This window comes from Pholcus phalangioides, unplaced genomic scaffold (assembly GCF_987345545.1).
Source record: "Pholcus phalangioides strain wild (caught in Gottingen) unplaced genomic scaffold, Ppha-v1.0 ptg000015l_1, whole genome shotgun sequence".
Classification (NCBI taxonomy): Eukaryota; Metazoa; Arthropoda; class Arachnida; order Araneae; family Pholcidae; genus Pholcus; species Pholcus phalangioides.
Window position 1 is genome coordinate 79,541,394 of NW_028301608.1, and position 18,988 is coordinate 79,560,381.

The 18,988-nt window shown below is 36.3% G+C and overlaps 1 protein-coding gene across 2 annotated transcripts in view; it reads left to right on the top strand.

The window, feature by feature from the left end:
* LOC149076766 (glutamate receptor ionotropic, kainate 3-like) overlaps nucleotides 1-18,988 on the top strand; it is a 90,338-nt gene that overhangs the window by 47,091 nt on the left and 24,259 nt on the right. The window contains exons 8-11 of one of the 2 annotated variants that reach the window (XM_089244427.1): nucleotides 3,013-3,117; nucleotides 4,253-4,366; nucleotides 15,867-16,082; nucleotides 18,418-18,779. In XM_089244427.1, the coding sequence (XP_089100553.1) occupies nucleotides 3,013-3,117; nucleotides 4,253-4,366; nucleotides 15,867-16,082; nucleotides 18,418-18,779 (797 nt within the window). The remainder of the gene's footprint in view (nucleotides 1-3,012; nucleotides 3,118-4,252; nucleotides 4,367-15,866; nucleotides 16,083-18,417; nucleotides 18,780-18,988) is intronic. The other variant, XM_089244428.1, reaches the window with a different exon arrangement.

The following is an 18,988-nucleotide window of genomic DNA, read 5'->3' on the forward strand; positions in this document are numbered from 1 at the left end:
TCGACTAATGTCTGAAGTAGTGCTGGAGGTAATTGACACCATGAATCCTGCAGGGCTGTTCATAAATCCGTAGGACTAAGAGGGGGTGGAGATCTCTTCTGAACAGCACGTTGCAAGGCATCCCAGATATGTTCAATAATGTTCATGTCTGGGGATTTTGGTGGCCAGCGGAAGTGTCTAAAGTCAGAAGAGTGTTCCTGGAGCCACTTTGTAGCAATTCTGGACGTGCGCGGTGTCGCTTGTCCTGCTGAAATTGTCCCAGTCCGTCGGAATGCACAACGGACATGAATGGGCGCAGGTGATCAGACAGGAGACTTACGTCCTGTCACCTGTCAGAGTCGTATCTAGACGTATCAGGGGTCCCATATCACGCCAACTGCACACGCCCCATACCATTACAGAACCTCCACCAGCTTGAACAGTCCCCTGTTGACATGTAGGGTCCATGGGTTGTGGTTGTGAGGTTGTCTCCATACCCGTACACGTCCATCAGCTCGAAGCAATTGGAACCGAGACTCGTCGGACCAGGCAACGTGTTTCCAGTCCTCAACAGTCCAATGTCGGTGTTGTCGGGCCCAGGCGAGGCGTAAAGCTTTGTGTCGTGCAGTCATCAAGGGTACACGAGTGGGCCTTCGGCTCCGAAAGCCCATATCGATGATGTTTCGTTGAATGGTTCGCACGCTGACACTTGTTGATGGCCCAGCATTGAAATCTGCTGCAATTTGCGGAAGGGTTGCACGTCTGTCACGTTTAATGTTTCTCGTGAGTCGTCGTTGGTCCCGTTCTTGCATGATCTTTTTCCGGCCGCAGCGATGTCGTAGATTTAATTTTTTACCGGATTCCCGATATTCACGGTACACTCGTGAAATGATCGTACGTGGACATCCAAATTTCATCGCTACCTGGGAGATGGCATGTCCCATCTCTCGTGCGCCGACTATAACACCACGTTCAAACTCACTTAAATCTCGATAACCTGCCATTGTAGCAGCAGTAACCGATCTAACAAGTATGCCAGACACTTGTTGTGTTATATAGGCGTTGCCGACCGCAGCGCCGTACTCTGATTGCTTCCATATCTCTTTATTTGCATACGCATGCCTGTACCAGTTTTTTTGGCTCTTCAGTTTATAACGATTGATTAATAAGGACAAAATTTCCACAGAATCTTTGATGTCGTTATAACCGAGTTCGATTGTATAATTCCAACTCTATAATATTCCCATGGTTCGGTGAGGCGAAAAAATAAAAATATAGCTATAACAAGCAGGTGCAGAGAGAGTGTAATCGGATAAAGTTTTGTGATCGAAGACGATTACGGTGTGTCCATGATTGGCTTTGATGTCCGGGAATAACCCGAGTACGGGTACCGTCTCGGCTAACATCGGAAACTCACGTGTATGCCAGCCACACTGCATCACAAAGAGAGATTTGTAGCGATCATGCGGGATAATTGTGGAGGTTGTCATTAGCGGGATACCTCCTTCCGGAAGTCGTTCGGTAATTTCTCCGGGGCTCGCCTTAACGACGCTGGATAAAACTCTGATAAAGATGTACCTAATCGGGTATATTTATGTCCCACTTTTTTTTTTTTTTTGTCTGCTCTCTCTCGGTGGGTTCATCATAAATAGTCGCCGCCCGACGTTAATTCAATGATCCTATCTTGCGGGTTTTCAAGTTGCTTCTTCTTCCTTTCTAATGATATTTTCTCGGGAACGATCTTAGGATATCACCTGAAATTGTACTTGAAATCACGTAATTATTGTTATGAGTTCAGTGGAAAAAATACGCTCGTTCTAGATTTATATATATATATATATATATATATGTAGTGCTTATTTTCACTTGACCGAAAAACAGGATGGTCATAATTAAACCGACGCTACTCCGACCTACGTTGCGGCTGCTCTGGTTGACGTATTTTGTTGAAACTTGCTATATGTGTTACTAGTTGTAATAACCGGCGCTGTCCGGGTTTTCTTTAATGAGGCTTTTTGGATCAAGTGATATCTCCCTCTTTTTTGAGGGACATACAAACTGTGTCAAGTTAACCAATATGGCGACTTCCTGCGCGAGTTATGAAATAAACAAAACTAGATTGAAAGAACCGTATAGAAATGGAAATATTTTTTCCTTTTTTCAAGGGGCGTGCGCGCGCGCTGAGTATTTCCATCCCCCCCCCAAACTTCAAGTTATCCATCTTGCTTATCCATCCTTTATCCATCCTTTCAGCTTCCAAAAATGCTTAGTTAAAGCTGTGGAATTTCTCCGATGTACTTTTTACTGGCCCATAATTAATTTTAAAACAACCTGAACTATATGAATTTATGCAGTTGAATATTAGAAGACAATACAGACACATTTTCATTTTCGTGCTTGAGAAAATGTAAATAAAAAGTTGAAATCAATGTTATTGCATGGATATCCAACTCAAAAGTAGGTCCGGCTAATTCCTACTAGCGTCCGGCTAGCGTAAAATTCAAGTCGGGTTCGATTTGGTATATATGCAGAATTTGGTGACGATCGATCTGAAATTGCAGATTTGTATAGAGAACATACACAGACACACACACAGTCTGACAGAAAATCAATTTTATATATATAGATATGAACCATGGGGGAAAAGAAAACTGCAAAAATAAAAGAGCCACTTTTTCACCTGGTAATCAAAAGTTTAACTATTCTTATATTGCATTTTTCTTTTCCCCCATGTCCATATAACGTATCTACGAAGTTTGAACCAGATATGTCCATCAGTACGGGCGCTACATAAGCGTGAGTAGTGTCAGTTTAATTATAACCACCCTGTATCTGTTTTTTTTTTTTTTAAATAAAAGGCAAAAGATGTTTAAAAAAAAAAAAAAAAAGAGTTCATAGAATTCTCGATCAACTTCTTTAACCTCTTTCCGGACGAGGATGAGATATCTCGGCCTACGTAAAGGGATTTAGTCTGTCGATTATACATTTGCATTTGCTATTCAAGCTCTATCTCTTAAACTTATATTTTGGCAGGTGACAATCGTCGGCATAACAGGCACATTGGTGTTCGATGAGAACGGCATTCGAAGAAATTTCTCACTTGATGTAATCGAACTCAAGAAGCATGGTCTTTCAAAGGTAATAGTCTCTGAAATATGATTTTTTTATTTTGTAAAGAAGAAATATGACCTTCATCTTTTCAGCCAAACAAAAAGTGTGAATTAACTTACTTTGAAAGAACGTATTTGTTGATGTTAATTTTTGAACATTTTTGAATATGTAAAAATAAAGGGAAAATGTTCATTTTATAATGACAGCTCACAATAACAATGAATATTGTCGTTACACCGGAATTTTCGTTACAAGTGAATTTAATTATTTTTTGCTTCGTCAGGTTATAAATTTTAAAGGAATCACTGCTTTATTTGCATCAAAACTTCTTTTAGATCATTTCGTTCCAATATTATCGAATGGGAACTCTATTCTTGAAACTGATCTTTTGAACGAAATGAGTTGAATGAACTATTTCCTGACAGAAGTTCTCAAATCGACCAACCGAACAACTGAAATTATCATTGCTCACTGCTGTAGCTGAATGGACTCGTTGACATCTTTCTGATAATTGGAAAGTTTTTTCAGCACGATTTGTTCGCCCGTTTGGAAACCATTTAAAATTGCAATTCCGGTGAAGTAAGGCCTGGTGGTGACCGTGATGTCTTAGTCACTGAGAAAGACAAAAATCTAATAGAATTCTCATATGCCCCATATTATACATGTCAACCTTGGGACCAAGCCTCTCCGGCAATGTTCGCCGACGGGACGAGGACCCCCCCCCCCCCAGTGATTTTTCTCCTCATGACTATTTTAAAATTTAGAAATGTTCTTATTTCATAAACTTGACCATATCGGGCATTTATCTATCTCTGATGAACATTTAAAGTAGCCTTTTGTTTAAGTTTGGTCCGGTTGGCTGTAAGTATTCCTCCCGAAATCAATGAAAGTTCTTCGATTTTTTGGAACAGGACACTATCGCTGCTTCGTCGTCATCGACATCCCTTTTCCGATTTATTTGTAGAAACTTATCCCTGAATTATGTTATGAAGATACTGATAAATTATGAAACTCCTGCTCATTCAGTTTTTTTTTCAGTTCAGATATTAATTTTTACGTCTATGTCGTTGTGACCTATATCTTTTGTATCTTTAATATCAGCACTTTGAAAATCACTGGTTATAAGTGGTACTCGTTATAACTGGCTAACATATACTTCCAGGTTGGTGAGTGGGATACCGAAAATGGTCTGAGATTTACATGGGACTATACGTTGGCTTACGAAGAAGTTATTCAATCACTCAAAAATAGAACCCTCCGGGTTACTACTATACTGGTGAGTATCTATGAGTAAAAAAAAACTTTTATTCACAATGCATTCTAACAATTATCGTATTTTCCTCCATATAATTCGCGGATTATCTGTTAAAAATGTGGTTAGACATTAAAAAATGCGGATTAAATACTGCTGTGGAGACAATCTACAGAAAATGATGTTATCAGAATACTCATCCTCAATGAAAATTTTTGATTAACTGTAAATTTTGTTTTGTGTGCAAATAATGCTATTATTTCGTAAATAAATTTCATTAATTAGCGTACCAACGGATTGAGTATTGAAATACACACACACGCTAAGTTATTATTATTATTCATTAAATTCTTCGGACAATACGCCGCAGCGGATTATATATACATAGTTTTTTTTCCTTCTTCAAATTTCGTACGCGGATTATGCGCAGAATATTACGGTACTGTGTAAATGGACGAAAATCCTATCTTCAGACAAGACAATACCTACGAAGTGCATTATTTCGTATACAGTAAGGGTGGCCAACTTCTCACTGGTAAGACCAAGATAATGGTCAGCTGCAGTGTCGCGACATGCACTAGTGACAGCATTCCGGTATTTAAGCCGCACCTGCAAAATGACCCAGAAAACTCGCAGACTTGTCTCCACTGTAAGTAACAAGGTCAAAAACGGGCAATTTAGTCATTAAAATTTTTCCTTTGGCTCCACTTCACAAGCTGATACATATCCATTGTTTTTCCGGTTCCTATCAAGTAGATGCAATCCATCAAAAGTTACTAGTTCTTTTTTTTTCAAATTTGTCCCTTTAATTACATTCACAGCTTGAATTTTACAGACGAAACATTTTTTTTTTAATTTTTCTGCAATTATTTTTATCGCTTGCTCCTAATTTGGCAAACCGTGGGACCGCACGGGTCGAATAGATGTTCAAGGAATTAATTCATGTACGAGAAGTTTTATTATTGGAATGGGAAACGTGCCATACGCCAGTGGTGTGGATAGTATTGACTACCATTTGTAGCGTATACCTATAGAATGAGTGGTGCCGGAAGTGTGCGTGTTTATCAAACACTCTGAGTGCATATCTGGTGTTTTGTTTGATTTTTCAGTGCTGCCATCTATATATTTGAAATTGTGAGTGAAGGTGAATAATTAAATATTTATACCGTTGTAGGTCTGTTCTTCTTAGCGGGAGACTTTTTAACGGGGAAATCAGCACAGATACATATAGTAACTACCTTCCAAGCCGTTGGGGGTTGTATGCAAGTGGCTTGGATAATCACGTTGACTATCACGTTACTTGAATTCATGGAAACAAGCGTCGTCCAAACATTTTTATTGGATACGGTTTTTTTTTACAAATACTTGATATATAAGTATATTTTCATTCGATAATTGAGGGGGAAAATTCGCGTTCAGCTCAAAAATTCGTGCAGAGAAGTACGTTTCCGTTTAGTTAAATAAAGTAGAAGAAAGTACTTAGAGACAGGGTGAGAAATTATGTTTTTCTCCATTTTAATTCTCGAGTCATTGTAGCCCTATCAGACCCTATACGCACAAGCGTGCGGATTCTTTTTTTGTCGCTGTAGATGCTCTTTTTTGTACCTCAGGGAGTTCAAGGATTATATCTGTTTCTTTGTTGAAGTCACGGCTGAACCCCTGAGGTTATAATTATCTACCATGAGAAAAAAAAAACACGTTTGTGTTAGGACTGGATCTGAAAGAGATGGTTCAAAGTTTTAAGACCACATCACTTTGAAAACTCACACTTTTTCTACATGAGGCTTTTTATATGCAGTGTTCTTTCTTATACAGCGGATAAGTGAAATTTCTCTTTCAGAAAATGCTAATGAATTTTTTTGTTTTTCTATCGAAATTGGATACAGGCGTTTATAGTAGTAAAAAAAAATTTGCACCGATAGTGGAGACAAAATTTTTTTAAGAGTTGAACTCAAAATAAGCGTTCGATCTTTGCGCTACTTTTTTCTCTTAGAAATTGGGATGTTTGTGAAAAGAAAAAAAATTGTTTAAAACTCGAATGGAAGAAAGAACAATTTTTTTTATACAGAACAAAAATATCAAGCAAAACAGGAGTAAAAAAAAAATTCACACAACAGGGTAAAAAAATGTTGTTTACTCCAACAATCCCGAGAAGATAAGGAATAAAGTAGTAATACACCATTTCCCTTGCTCACATTTTTTTCTTAGTGGTTCCTGCTCACTTTTTTCTTTCGCTCGCTCGTGAGCACATATACACGGGCAGAGGATTTACTATAAACAAAAAAAAAACCACCTACAATATCGCAAGTTTAACGAAAATGCATTTTAAAATTGTTTCCTTTCAAAACAAAATCTCCGGAGATTTTTTGAAACTGATGCCATTTTCCGCAACAACGTTGAAAAGAGGAAGTTTTCTTCCCCATTAAACCGACGAAACGTTATTTTTCAACTGTGTTCCGAAGTTTAAAGCAAATTTTACCATACAATGCATTTTGAAATATTTTTGCGACATTTACTCTAAGCAAACTACGTAAAAAGATTTATTTTATATTTTTGAAAGGACTTTTGTTTTCGTACGAAGATTTGAAGGGCGATATGATCGATGTTTCTAAATTTATTGTGCAATTGATGAATATCAATCTTCACACAAATCTTCGGTTTTTCATTAAGAGCTCAAGTATTTAAATACAAAGATGAATTATATTCACTCAGAAAACGGCATCGTTTTTCTTTAGTTTGTCACCAGAACAGTTGCATCTTGCAGCATTCTTTAATTTAATTTCTTCCTCCGTATATTATGATACATCCATTGACGAACATTGATTATATGCGAATTTATATGTGCAATCTGTGTGTAATATTTTTATTAATTATTCTGAAGATATTTAATAAAATTTCCAGACACACCCATCCTCCAGGAACGCTTCGATATCTCAATGAGATGGGAAGCGAGGTGTGTTTGGTTTTCAAAGGTCAAAGCATTCTTCAATGCATCGCTGTCCCAAAAATCACGCATTGTTCATTAAGGGTTCCCATACCTTTTAGCATGTTCAAAAAGCCTCACGGTCAAACAATGATGACGTTTGACACGGTCAAACACTTGCACAATAAAAGTGTGCAATTCAAACCTCTGATTGACGGTCAACCCCCCCCCCCTTTTACGGACGAACGTTTTGTCCCGTCGGTGTTCGCAAAAGCGTCTAGGATTCTCCCCCCTCCCCGAGCTGGAGCTCTGTCAGCCTTACCGTTTCTTCTTGCGACAGAGCCTGGGTGTCTCGTGGTTTCTCCAGTTCTCCAGCCCTACCCTTGTGTGTGATCTTTATAATACTTTTTTTTTCCTCGATGTATGATGTATGAACACACACACAGCATAGTATATACAATATACAATCGAGAATATGTGTAGCAAATTTGAAATAAATCAACTGAGTAATAATAAATTCAATAAATCATGAAATAAATGAAATAAATCATGAAATAAATGAAATAAATCATGAAATAAATGAAATAAATCATGAAATAAATGAAATAAATGAAATAAATGAAATAAATCATGAAATAAATGAAATAAATCATGAAATAAATGAAATAAATCATGAAATAAATGAAATAAATCATGAAATAAATCAGGCAGAAATCGTGAAACAAATCGTGAAATAAAGGAAATACAGTGGAACTTCGATTTAAAAAAAATGAGCTTAATTCGTTCCGTCAAGCTCGTTATGCGAATGAAATTCCCCTATAGGAAATAATGGAAACTCAAATAATTCGTTCCACAATATATTAGTTACTCACATAAAAATGACTATCAAAAACGGCATTCAATCAATAATTAAACACATTAATAATTACACATAATGCGATAAAATATACGTAATACAAACAACACCGTAAATAAACGTACAATAGGATAATGTTTACAAATTAACTTACTCTAAACGACGAGAAAGAGAGAGAAGGACTGTATCGTTTTTAGGATGATTTACAGACTCACTGTTGTTTTCAAACTTATTCTTTTTGCGTGACTTTCAAAAAGAACCTATGAGCAGGTGTCACATACATCGCTGCTATGCTTGCTACATCTAGTTTCGTATCGTAAATATTCACACTCGCACGTGTGTTAATTTTTCGACTGAGGCGCGCTTACCGGAGACCGTAGGGGAGAATACTACCATAAATTCCATAACACGTGTGTGGACAAAAGCAAAAAAACCATCAGCATTGTTGTGATAACGTGAAAATAAATAAAAAACGTGCAGCTCCTAATGCTCGTTACCAATTTATAATTGCTCGTTATACAAATTTACTTTAACAATCGCTCGCTAACCGAGTCAAAATTTGTTCAAAACTTTTGCTCGTTATGCGAATTGCTCGTCAACCAAAGTTCCACTGTAAATCATGAAACAAATGAAATAATTCGTGAAGAAAACCATTGAGGGATGTTTATGACGATGTTTCTACCAGAGAACATAGTTTTTCAGGGTTTTCGAAAATGTGAAAGTATGAGACTCCTTCAAACAACTAAATGCAAGATAGAACTTACGTCTATTGCATTCATTATGAGGTAACATAAGGATGAATTCACATGAAGCATCAGAGTACTAATTACACTATTTTTCAAAGAAATAAATGACATTTGAAAAGAAAAACATAGTTGGAATGTTATACATTTGAAAAGTCTTACTTTGAAGTTTATTATGCTTAATAATTATGCTTAATACTCAGTCCTTCCCAAGAGTTTCCTTTCCTTTTTTTCAAAGAAAAATTCTAAATGGGATGAAGAATTTAATCACAATTTCCAAATTACTCATACAAACCATTATAATTTACCGTATTTTACACGCATGTAAGACAAGGTATTTTTTCTATCCCCAAAATTAGGATATCGTATAGTCAAATCAATATCTCTCCGCAAAGAGCAGGCAAACATTCAACACGAAAATTCAAGCCTCCACAATTTTAACTTCAGAATACAGAAGACATGGTAGCACCACTAGAGCACGATACGTGCATAACTCTGGCAACATAAGTACGTTAAGGTCGCACACATTAAGGGGATGTGTCAATTTGTAAGACATTCTGCGGAGGAATGTTTACGAGGTGAATGCACTGTTAAGTAGTGGCAGCAGCAGCAGCCGTCAAATAAATACGTTTCTTTTCGCGTAAGCCAGAAGCGCTTAAAATACCGAGTACCGTGCAAGTGATAGTGCTCTGGTGACAATCAAAGTAAAAAAAATTATTTGATTTTCTATTTTGCAATAATTAAAATCGGGTAACATGAACTGCTCATTTTACCGCTTGTTTATGGCGAAAACTCAGAATTGGATTTAATTTTTAGACCGAATATGTATCATATCGTGAAGTGTTGTTGGGTGGAATCATTGAAAATGTATTTATTTTCGTTTGAAAAGAAAATCATCGAAAGTAAAGTATTCAATGTTCCAACCGGAGCGAAAAACCTTACTTGATGAAGAGCAGCGGAGAGGAATTCCTTTATATCGTGATGAAAATCCATTAAGCCTTCCGCACGGTCCGCCATTCAACAGCACCTATAAGATGTTTTCGGAATGGAATATATGCGGAGAGAAAGAAGAATAAAAGATTGAAAGGAAGTTTTCATGATGCTAAATTGAAACAGGCTGTTGTTGTATGTTTGAAATGGTACCACAAACAAAATTTACCTTTCGAATAAAGAAGCCACAGGGATACAATATAAAAAAAATTCATTTACTGACTTTGATATTCGATTGAGAGAAATCGCCTTGAGAAAAAGGAGAGGAAAAAGAAAACCAAGATAACTTTTAATCTTTTGATGTCATGAAAAAGAACGCAATTTATATTCCCCGGATACTCGAAGATAAAAAGGAATAAAATCGAATATCTGGCACATTAGTGGTTTCTTGCTTACGGAAAATCAAATATTGAAATGAAAAAACACGCTCCACTGAAGGAGCTATTACTGGAAAAGCATCATTTGCAAGGGGGATAATACAATTCTGTTCCTTTTTTTTTTTTCATCTGTTTTTGATCGTTCATTGTGGGAATAACCTGGGAACAAAAAGTATTGCATCTTTATATTTATTTTTACTTTTTAAAGTAAAAATATCAATCGCTGATTACCATACAATGTTTGGAATTTTTCATGCTTCAAGTGACATGCAAAGATGAAATTGAAATTGATCCGACAAAGAAATTGTCTAAAATCAACTGGAAAGGTAATATGCCCAGTTCTTGGATGGGTATGAACTCTCTCTGTTTTTTTTACTAGCGGAAAACATTTCTTCATATTCTTTGTTATATTCTTTCAATGGATAATTACTTATTGAGTTTCTTTTGTGGAAAAATGAGTTTTATACTTTTCCCTTATCGCAAAGGTTGAAATTTTAATAAAATCAAATTACCTTGGTTTGTGTTTGTCGTAGAAACTGAAATAAGAAAAGCTCATTGGATTACAATTTTAGATCATGAAAGAAATGAATCAAACTTATACAACTACAAGAAAAGTTTAATAATCTTTAATTTGTGGACTTTCGGAACTTCCCTCAAACCAGTAATGCAAGATTAATGTGAATAAAATGGTTTCCATCGTTAAATTAATCGTTCTTGCAAGCAAGTTATAATTCTCCACATTACTTTTTCTTTTCATTGAATAGAATTCCGGCTATCGCTATACTTTAAAGCAGCGAAGATAAGGATCGTGCTCTGTACACGCAAACAGCGGAGAAGAATGGACATTTGTCATAGTTCTTAATCTTTACCATATTAATTAAGCTTGTAGAAAACGGATACTGGCGGTCTTCTTCGAATAGTTTTCTTTCAAATGAATAAGCAAATGAAGTATCGTGGCGAAAAAAAAACTTCGCTTTCAGACCGAAAAAATCGAAATTAATGTTTTTGCGATTTTGTACAGCTCAGTACCGTCTCTTTCAACCACATAAGAAACCAAAGGCAAAAACACGTTCAGTCTGCTATAATAAAGGAAGAAAGATACGGCATAAGGAAGAACAATGATTTCAGTCACATTGCGCGGATTGAAAAACGCTCAGCACATGCGCAGAAAGCCGTATTTGAGTGTGTGTATTTGTTTTGCTTTACTGATGTGTTCGTGCTTTGTGCATATGAATCTGAGGTTAGTTCGGATATAAAAGTATCACTGGGTATAGATTTATGTTGTGTCCTAAACAAACGTCCTATGTCGGGATTCGAGAGGAATGGATGCAAATTATAAGAAACGGTAGTGTAAAACCATCTCCTTCCATAGTGATTGCTTGTAAACAAGAAATGTTTAAAGCTTGGACAGATTTTTAATGCCTATGTACCAGAGAAAATGCTCACTGCCGACAAAGCCAATCAGATGTCTTCATGTAGATAGTTCTACTCACCGTTTAGTGTACCACCATTCCAGTTTCTTTGGTCCATGAACACTAGCCATGAAGTTACTGTTAAAAACAAGCAACATTGGAGACATGGCCCACCAACAAGAGAAGAACAGACCTATCGAAGAATTGGAAATTGGAAGTTTGTACAAGGCCTCAATCCCAATCTCTCGTGCTAAGTACATTGACCTGATACATTTAACAAGGTTTCTAATCAATCCTGAAGCTAAGAGTTTTTACAACAACTTGACGTGGGATGAACGTGAGAGGAATGAGCAGCATGGTGACCTATACTTGTAGTATATAACCGAAAATGATGACTGAAGTTGATAAATATCTTTTTACTGAATATTTTTCTGCACTAACCACCAATGATATTTTTATCTACTTTTAACTTAATTCATCCTACCATGATCATATATGACAATTATTCGAATTTTATGCAATCTTTGCGTTCGGTTTCAGAATCGTGCTCAAGTTACATGTTCCTTGAAGGGGGGGGGGGGGTGAAGCTAAGAAATTTTATTTTATTTGCAACCATTTTTTTTATTTTCATCCTAAAAATAGTTTGGTTTGAGTCTTACATAACATGTATCGCGATATGAAATTAAAATAAAATTTCTAACAGTTTAATTAAATTATATTTTTAAAGAAAAACTTTATTTTTCGTCTCCAGAAAAATTTTGTTTTATGGACTCCTCCCCCCCCACCCGACCCTTCAAATGTGTTTCGTTAATTACTTGACTCGACTATTCGACCAATAGCCAAATAAATTCAACAGAACAGCAAACATCATACTAATATATATTTATTTATTTAAATGCACCGAGAAATGCTATAGAAAACAATCCATTTATAGGAAGGTAAGGCACAGAAATGGAAATACAATAAAATCAAACCGGATAAAATGAAATACATGAATATAAAAATAGAAGAAAACATAAGTCAATACAAAATAAGTAAAATAAATGCTTCTATGTGTAAAATTACTGGATCAATTAGAAAGGAAAACAAATAAATAAAGCACACGACCATTCAAATAAAATAAAAAAACAAAATAATTTATCAATCACATACAAATCTTTTACAGGAGAAAAATCATTCATCAATCCGAGAGAACAAGCTCTTTTAATTAAAAATGCTATGAATGTATCGAATTCCTCTGGTAAACTATTATATAAAATACACATAGTCTGCACAACTCACAAGAGAGACTAATTGAGGTCCTAAAGTGAGTTATGTGAAATAATTTATTTGACCTGATGTTGTACCGTGTGACCCAGAATCTGATTTCAAAACAATCGATATTACCATTAGTTAATCTCCAGAAAAATTTCAAAAGAATGAAATCTCTTCTCTTTTGGAGACTGGTGATTGAAAAAAAGTTTGTCGTTGGAAAGTTGCCGAAATTATTTGTCAAATTTCTTAAAATACAAGTACCGCATGCATTTTGTCTAATTTCAATATCATTAACAGCATTATTGTAATGAGGATTCCAAACAACAGATGCATATTCCAAGTTTGAATCGTATAATAGAATTGAAAAGAACAATCATTGTATCAAATCAAAATTGTTGAAATCTTTAGTTATTCAAGTTTGCAATATGAATTTATACAAATGTTATTATTATGAACACGAAAGATAAAATCAGAAGTATAAATTACACCAATTTCAGTAGCAGAATATCTACTCTGTAAAATCTCAGTACTAATATAATAAGAGTACGTGATAAGTTGTTTCATGCGGGTGAAAGACGTAACAAAGCATTTATTTATATCCAAGTGTAGATGATTCTCGATACACCAGTGATGAATATAGGTTAACTTATCTTGAATGATAGCGAAATATTCAAAATTTACAACAAAGTCAAGTATTTTAATATCATCAGCAAATAATAAGCAAATATGAAAAACAGCTCAAGATGATTAATAAACATGACGAACAACATAGGTTCAAAGGCAGACCCCTGAGGGACTCCAGATGTTGCACAAAATCCGTCCGAAAGAGACGAACCATGAGATGCTAAAGTCGGTCTGTTTTTATTAAGTACGAACAAATAAATTAAAAGTATTATCATAGAAACCATTTTTGCGTCAATATACAGGGTGTTCTGTTAAGGGACTGACAAACTCAGAGGGTTGTTAGTAGGCATCAAGAAAAACAAAAATTGCAATGGTACATGGTGTCGCAAATCCCGTTGAGAGGGTGAAGATCGTGAAAAACGCATGCAGGTTTCGACGTCCCGACAAAAAGTACAATAATAACTACAAAAAGATTTATTTGATTAATTATTACAAGAGTTGTTGGAAGTGGCGGCCGTTGACGTGATTGTCTACAACGTCAAAGTCTACAACGACGTGAAAACGATTCCCGGATGCTCTCGAAGCTACCAGGTATTCTTTTGATGTGTGCCGCAGCGACGACAATCCGCGCTATGAGATCCTCCGGTGTGTCCACAGGCGTGGCATAAACTAGTGATTTAAGGTCACCCGATGGGAAAAAGTCACACGGATTGAGATCCAGCGAACGTGAAGGATACTCATTGAAACAGACAACTAACTGCTACGCGTGCTTACTACCACAATAGTGCTAATTTGCGTCGTTCACAGTGTGTGTGATACTACCCCAGCTGATGCGTTTCGCGAAGCTGCTTACGTCAGATATGGTGAGCGAACCCACGAACGCATTCAGCGATCAACTGACATCCACCTTTCGTCTGCTCTGGACCCAGAGCCTGCATGCGTTTTTCGCGATTTTCATCCTCTTAACGTAGTTTGCGACACCATGTTACATTGCAATTTTTGTTCCTCTTGATGCCTACTAATAACTTTCCGAGTATGTCGGTTCATTAACAGAACACCCCGTATAGTGGCTAATACAAGAAAATGCTTGAAATATTGAAATATATCCGAAAAACTCTGCAGATGTGTTAAAGACTTGGGGGTCAAAATGTATATTTACTTCATCATATCCTAATTAAATATTCAGTTTATAAGAGACGAATAACACTGAAGAAAGAAATTTGGAAAAAATTTGTACGTTCGAAAACGAAAATGGTCATTTCTTATGCAATTCGGTGTGCTGAACACGAATTTGACAATAAAAAAAAGCTGAATTGACTGCGATTTTCTCTGAAATCGCATATTTAATACACAAATAATATCACAGTACAATATAATGAAACAAAACATAAGTGCATATAGAGCAAAATGTACACAAATATATAGAATCTTCACAATATACAGAAGCACAACACTAATACACATAAAAACGCAGCACAAATACATAGAAACGCAAAAATAATAAATATAAACGCAAATGCATTACAGCACAAAAAGTTCATTTATCGGCGTCTGACACTTTGTTTTTTATTGCCTTTGTATATACTGAGGATTTAATATTTTAACTTCAAATATGGAAAACAGATGGCATCACCTGTACTACACAAAATGGTCATGGCTATCCACATAACTACTTCACTCTGGCCATATTGCTATATTGCAATTTACTGCCATTAATGAGATGGGTTGGAAATGAAGGCGCTGTCTATCGGTGGTCACCTCAAGCTCGTTAGGGAAAATATCTTTTTTTATCCTCCCTCGAATTTGAACCTGGGACTTTGACAGCAACTTTCACGTAAATATATCAGGACCACACATGCGCTCAGAACACACGTTGCGGTGTGGATCTATTCGTTAGAAAATCCTTAGTGGAATGTTTACGTGCTGCATGTTACGGTTAAGTATTTGTTACTAGACCAGAGCGTGTACGAATGAAGTGAGTGCCAGAATTCAATGAAAAGAAATTCACAGATGACGGCAACATTATTTTCTCGTTTATTTACCCAACTGCTATTTAGACTCCATTGATTCTTCCTTTGTTGTCGACCCTTACAGACACATTCGCGGTTCACGTAAAACGTAGGGACTTTGACCCGGACACATAATCATCCTCGGTTATTTTTAAAAATGTATTCAATTCGAATAACTCATAATATATAGGGTGGCCATAAAATAATTCCTCATAATTCTGTAACTGTTATCTCAAAATACCTAAGGATAAATATTGTTATATTGTAACTGATTTAATGTAACAACGCAACGTGTAGAATAAATTTTCTTTTCTTTTTTAACGCAAAATAAAAAAGAACCCTCCTTACATGATGATAAAGAAGACAAAAGATTCTAGTTCGGTGACCAGAACTGACAACCACATCTACGAAGGCTATTGCGTGGATCTGCTTGAAAGAATGGCCGAAATATTGGGTTTCAAGTACGAAATACGATTGGTTCGCGATGGTGCCTACGGAAAGAGAGACCACAAGGGACAATGGAATGGAATGGTAAAAGAGCTCATGGATAGAGTGAGTTTTGGCACATACTCCTTTCTGTTATACCGTATACAAGAAAAGCTCAAATCGTATGCATAGTCGCACTCTGTTATAACGACTTCAGTTGTAACGATACGTCGGCTATAAGGTTTATCATTGGTGATCCATTTTGAAACGAGAATAATATTAAGAAACCTTGGGTATACAGTCCATGAAATCGCAACGAATTCGTATATAACGACACATCGCTTTTGCTTCCGCGTATACGCGTTTTCCCAAGGAATTTTAGAATTAGAGCTCTCCACATTGAGGCAATAATTATCTATTGTTCTATATTGTTGCCTTGTATTGGAAAAAATAACATTTATTGACGCTCATCGACATGACCTGTAGGGACACATTTTCGTATTTTAACGTAGTTTTGCACTTCGCGACTCTTTTTGTAAGCATTTTCCGTTTCCCACGATTTCTTTTCAACGAAATATTACTTTAATTTTTAATCTTTACTAAAATCGGGAATGAAGGTGATTTGCATAATTTGAAAAATTGTTAAATTATACCATAATAAATGTGACTATAAATAGCCATCTCACATATTTTCCGTGTTTTCAATTTTTTCCCCGTAAAATGTAAAATTTAAATTTAAACTAAAATTTACTGCATACCTATGTCCACAAAGCAATATTTGGTGATTTCGCCTACAATTAGCAACACTTTCGGCAAGAAAGAGCGTACTTTTCTCGATCAAATATGTTCACCACTCACACAAATCATAAGGAAATAAAAACTTTATGCAAACAATTGATTGCATCAGATTACATTTTTATTCAAGGTCTTCAAAACGTCAGCCTCGGTTATAACGATGGTTCGTTATAATGGAGTGTTTGACTGTATATGTTTTATCTATAAATAAATTATGTTAATAAGTAAAATTCAATTTTGTGAAATATTTTGGAAAATGATGTGCGACAACGACATCGAATGTTGCACGAAATGTTGTCGTTATGACCAAGGTGTTACAACAGAAGTTAACGTTTCCAAGACGTTCTTTGGACGAGAAATATAATCCGAGGCAATCAAATACTCAAACACTTTACATGAAATTTCTATATCTTTGTGATTAAAGCAGGACCATAAGTAGAGGGGGAGGGGCTGCCATGGGTGGCAAAATTTAGGGTATGGCAACTTTAGGTGGGTACAAAGAACATCGTTATAAAATTATCGAATTTTAAAGTTGTGGGGGTAGCAAAATAATGTTTTCCCCGGGCGGCTGAATCTCCATGCTTTCCTAGTTACGGCCCTGATTAAGGTGGGTTAACCAATTTGTTCGAGAAAAATACGTGAAATTGGAATAATTAATACGGAAAATTACTGCTTCTCTCCTAACATGTTGCGTGGGTGCGCGGTAGCCCAGGTCGATAAGATACTCGTCTAAAGTACCAAAGGATGTTTAGAAATGTTGCGAGTTCGATACCCTTTTCGTCCTTGTCAAAAACTTTCCTGATACAGGGTTACAACAGAAATGGTGACATGGCCACAGAAAATGATTGCTACCGCAGGGAGTCCCACACCGAGGGGTTAGAACACTATCCTCTCGGTGAGTATAAAAAAGTTTGCCGTTCGGAATGGCTAATAAAGGTCCCGTTCTAATTATTCTTCGTGTGCAAGCAATGACCGCGGTGCGACAAAAATGATCAAATAACATGTTGCCGAATGTGTTTCGACGAAATCACTAAACACTGTTCATAAATAACCCTTGGGGGCGGGGAGAATCCACAGAATGTCTATTGAAATGTATTTCACGGAAAAAAAACAATGAAACGTGTCAAATATGTGAGATGGATATTTATAGTCATATTCATTATAACACAATTTACAAATTATCATCACTCCTGATTCCAGTGAAGATTGTAGCCAGATTGGAAAAAAAACAAGAAACGGGACATAAAAAAATAGTCGGGAAGTTCAAAATACAGAAATGTTCCTTATAGTGATCATGTCAATGAGCAAGTCGGAACGTTAAACGTGCAAAAATTTTTTTAAACGTTGAGTATAGATATAAGACAAACATTCCCTTGATGTGATCAGCTCTAATTTTAGGAATTTATTGGAATACGTCATTTAAACGGAAACAAAAGTTACGAAGAACTTGTCGTTATAGCCGAGGTGTCGTAACAAGCGAGCTCGTTGTCAGCGAGTTTGACTGTAATCACAATAGTAAATACAAAACTTTCGCATAGCTACTTCTTTATTTATTCATTTTCTTGAAGCTTTTAAAAAACTTAAGAAGTAACTTTAAACACTTAAAGAAGTTTACAGAAAATTTTGTGTTATTGATATGTTTTCTGTTTTGTTGTTTGTTATTCAGGAAGCAGACTTAGCGGTTGCAGACTTTACGATCACGTACGAGAGAGAAGAAGTCGTTGACTTCACGATGCCATTTATGAACCTTGGAATTAGCATACTTTTCAACAGACCTCTAAAGAAAATACCGAAGTTGTTCTGGTTTTTAAGACCTCTGTCGCTGGAGGTATGGATGTACATGGTGACCTCTTATCTCGGCGTCAGCATCCTGCTGTTCCTCGTGTCAAGATTCAGTCCGTACGAATGGACTCCGAAAAACCCTTGTGAACCCGAAACGCTAATCATGAGAAAACAGTTCACTCTCCACAACAGCCTATGGTTTACCATTGGGTCATTGATGCGTCAAAATGCGGATCCTATGCCCAGGTGAAAATCATACACTCTATTGCAGGGGTGCACAACCTCAGGTCTGCGGGAAAATGTGGCCCCTAAAGAGGTTCCGTCCGGCCCGCGGAAAGTGTTCAGGTGGAAAAATATCAATATACACACGTAATACATGCCTAGGCTAACTAAGTTTCCTGCATGAAAAGGCAAGTAAAGTCGATGATTATAGCTTGAAAAAGGCTTTCAAAAGT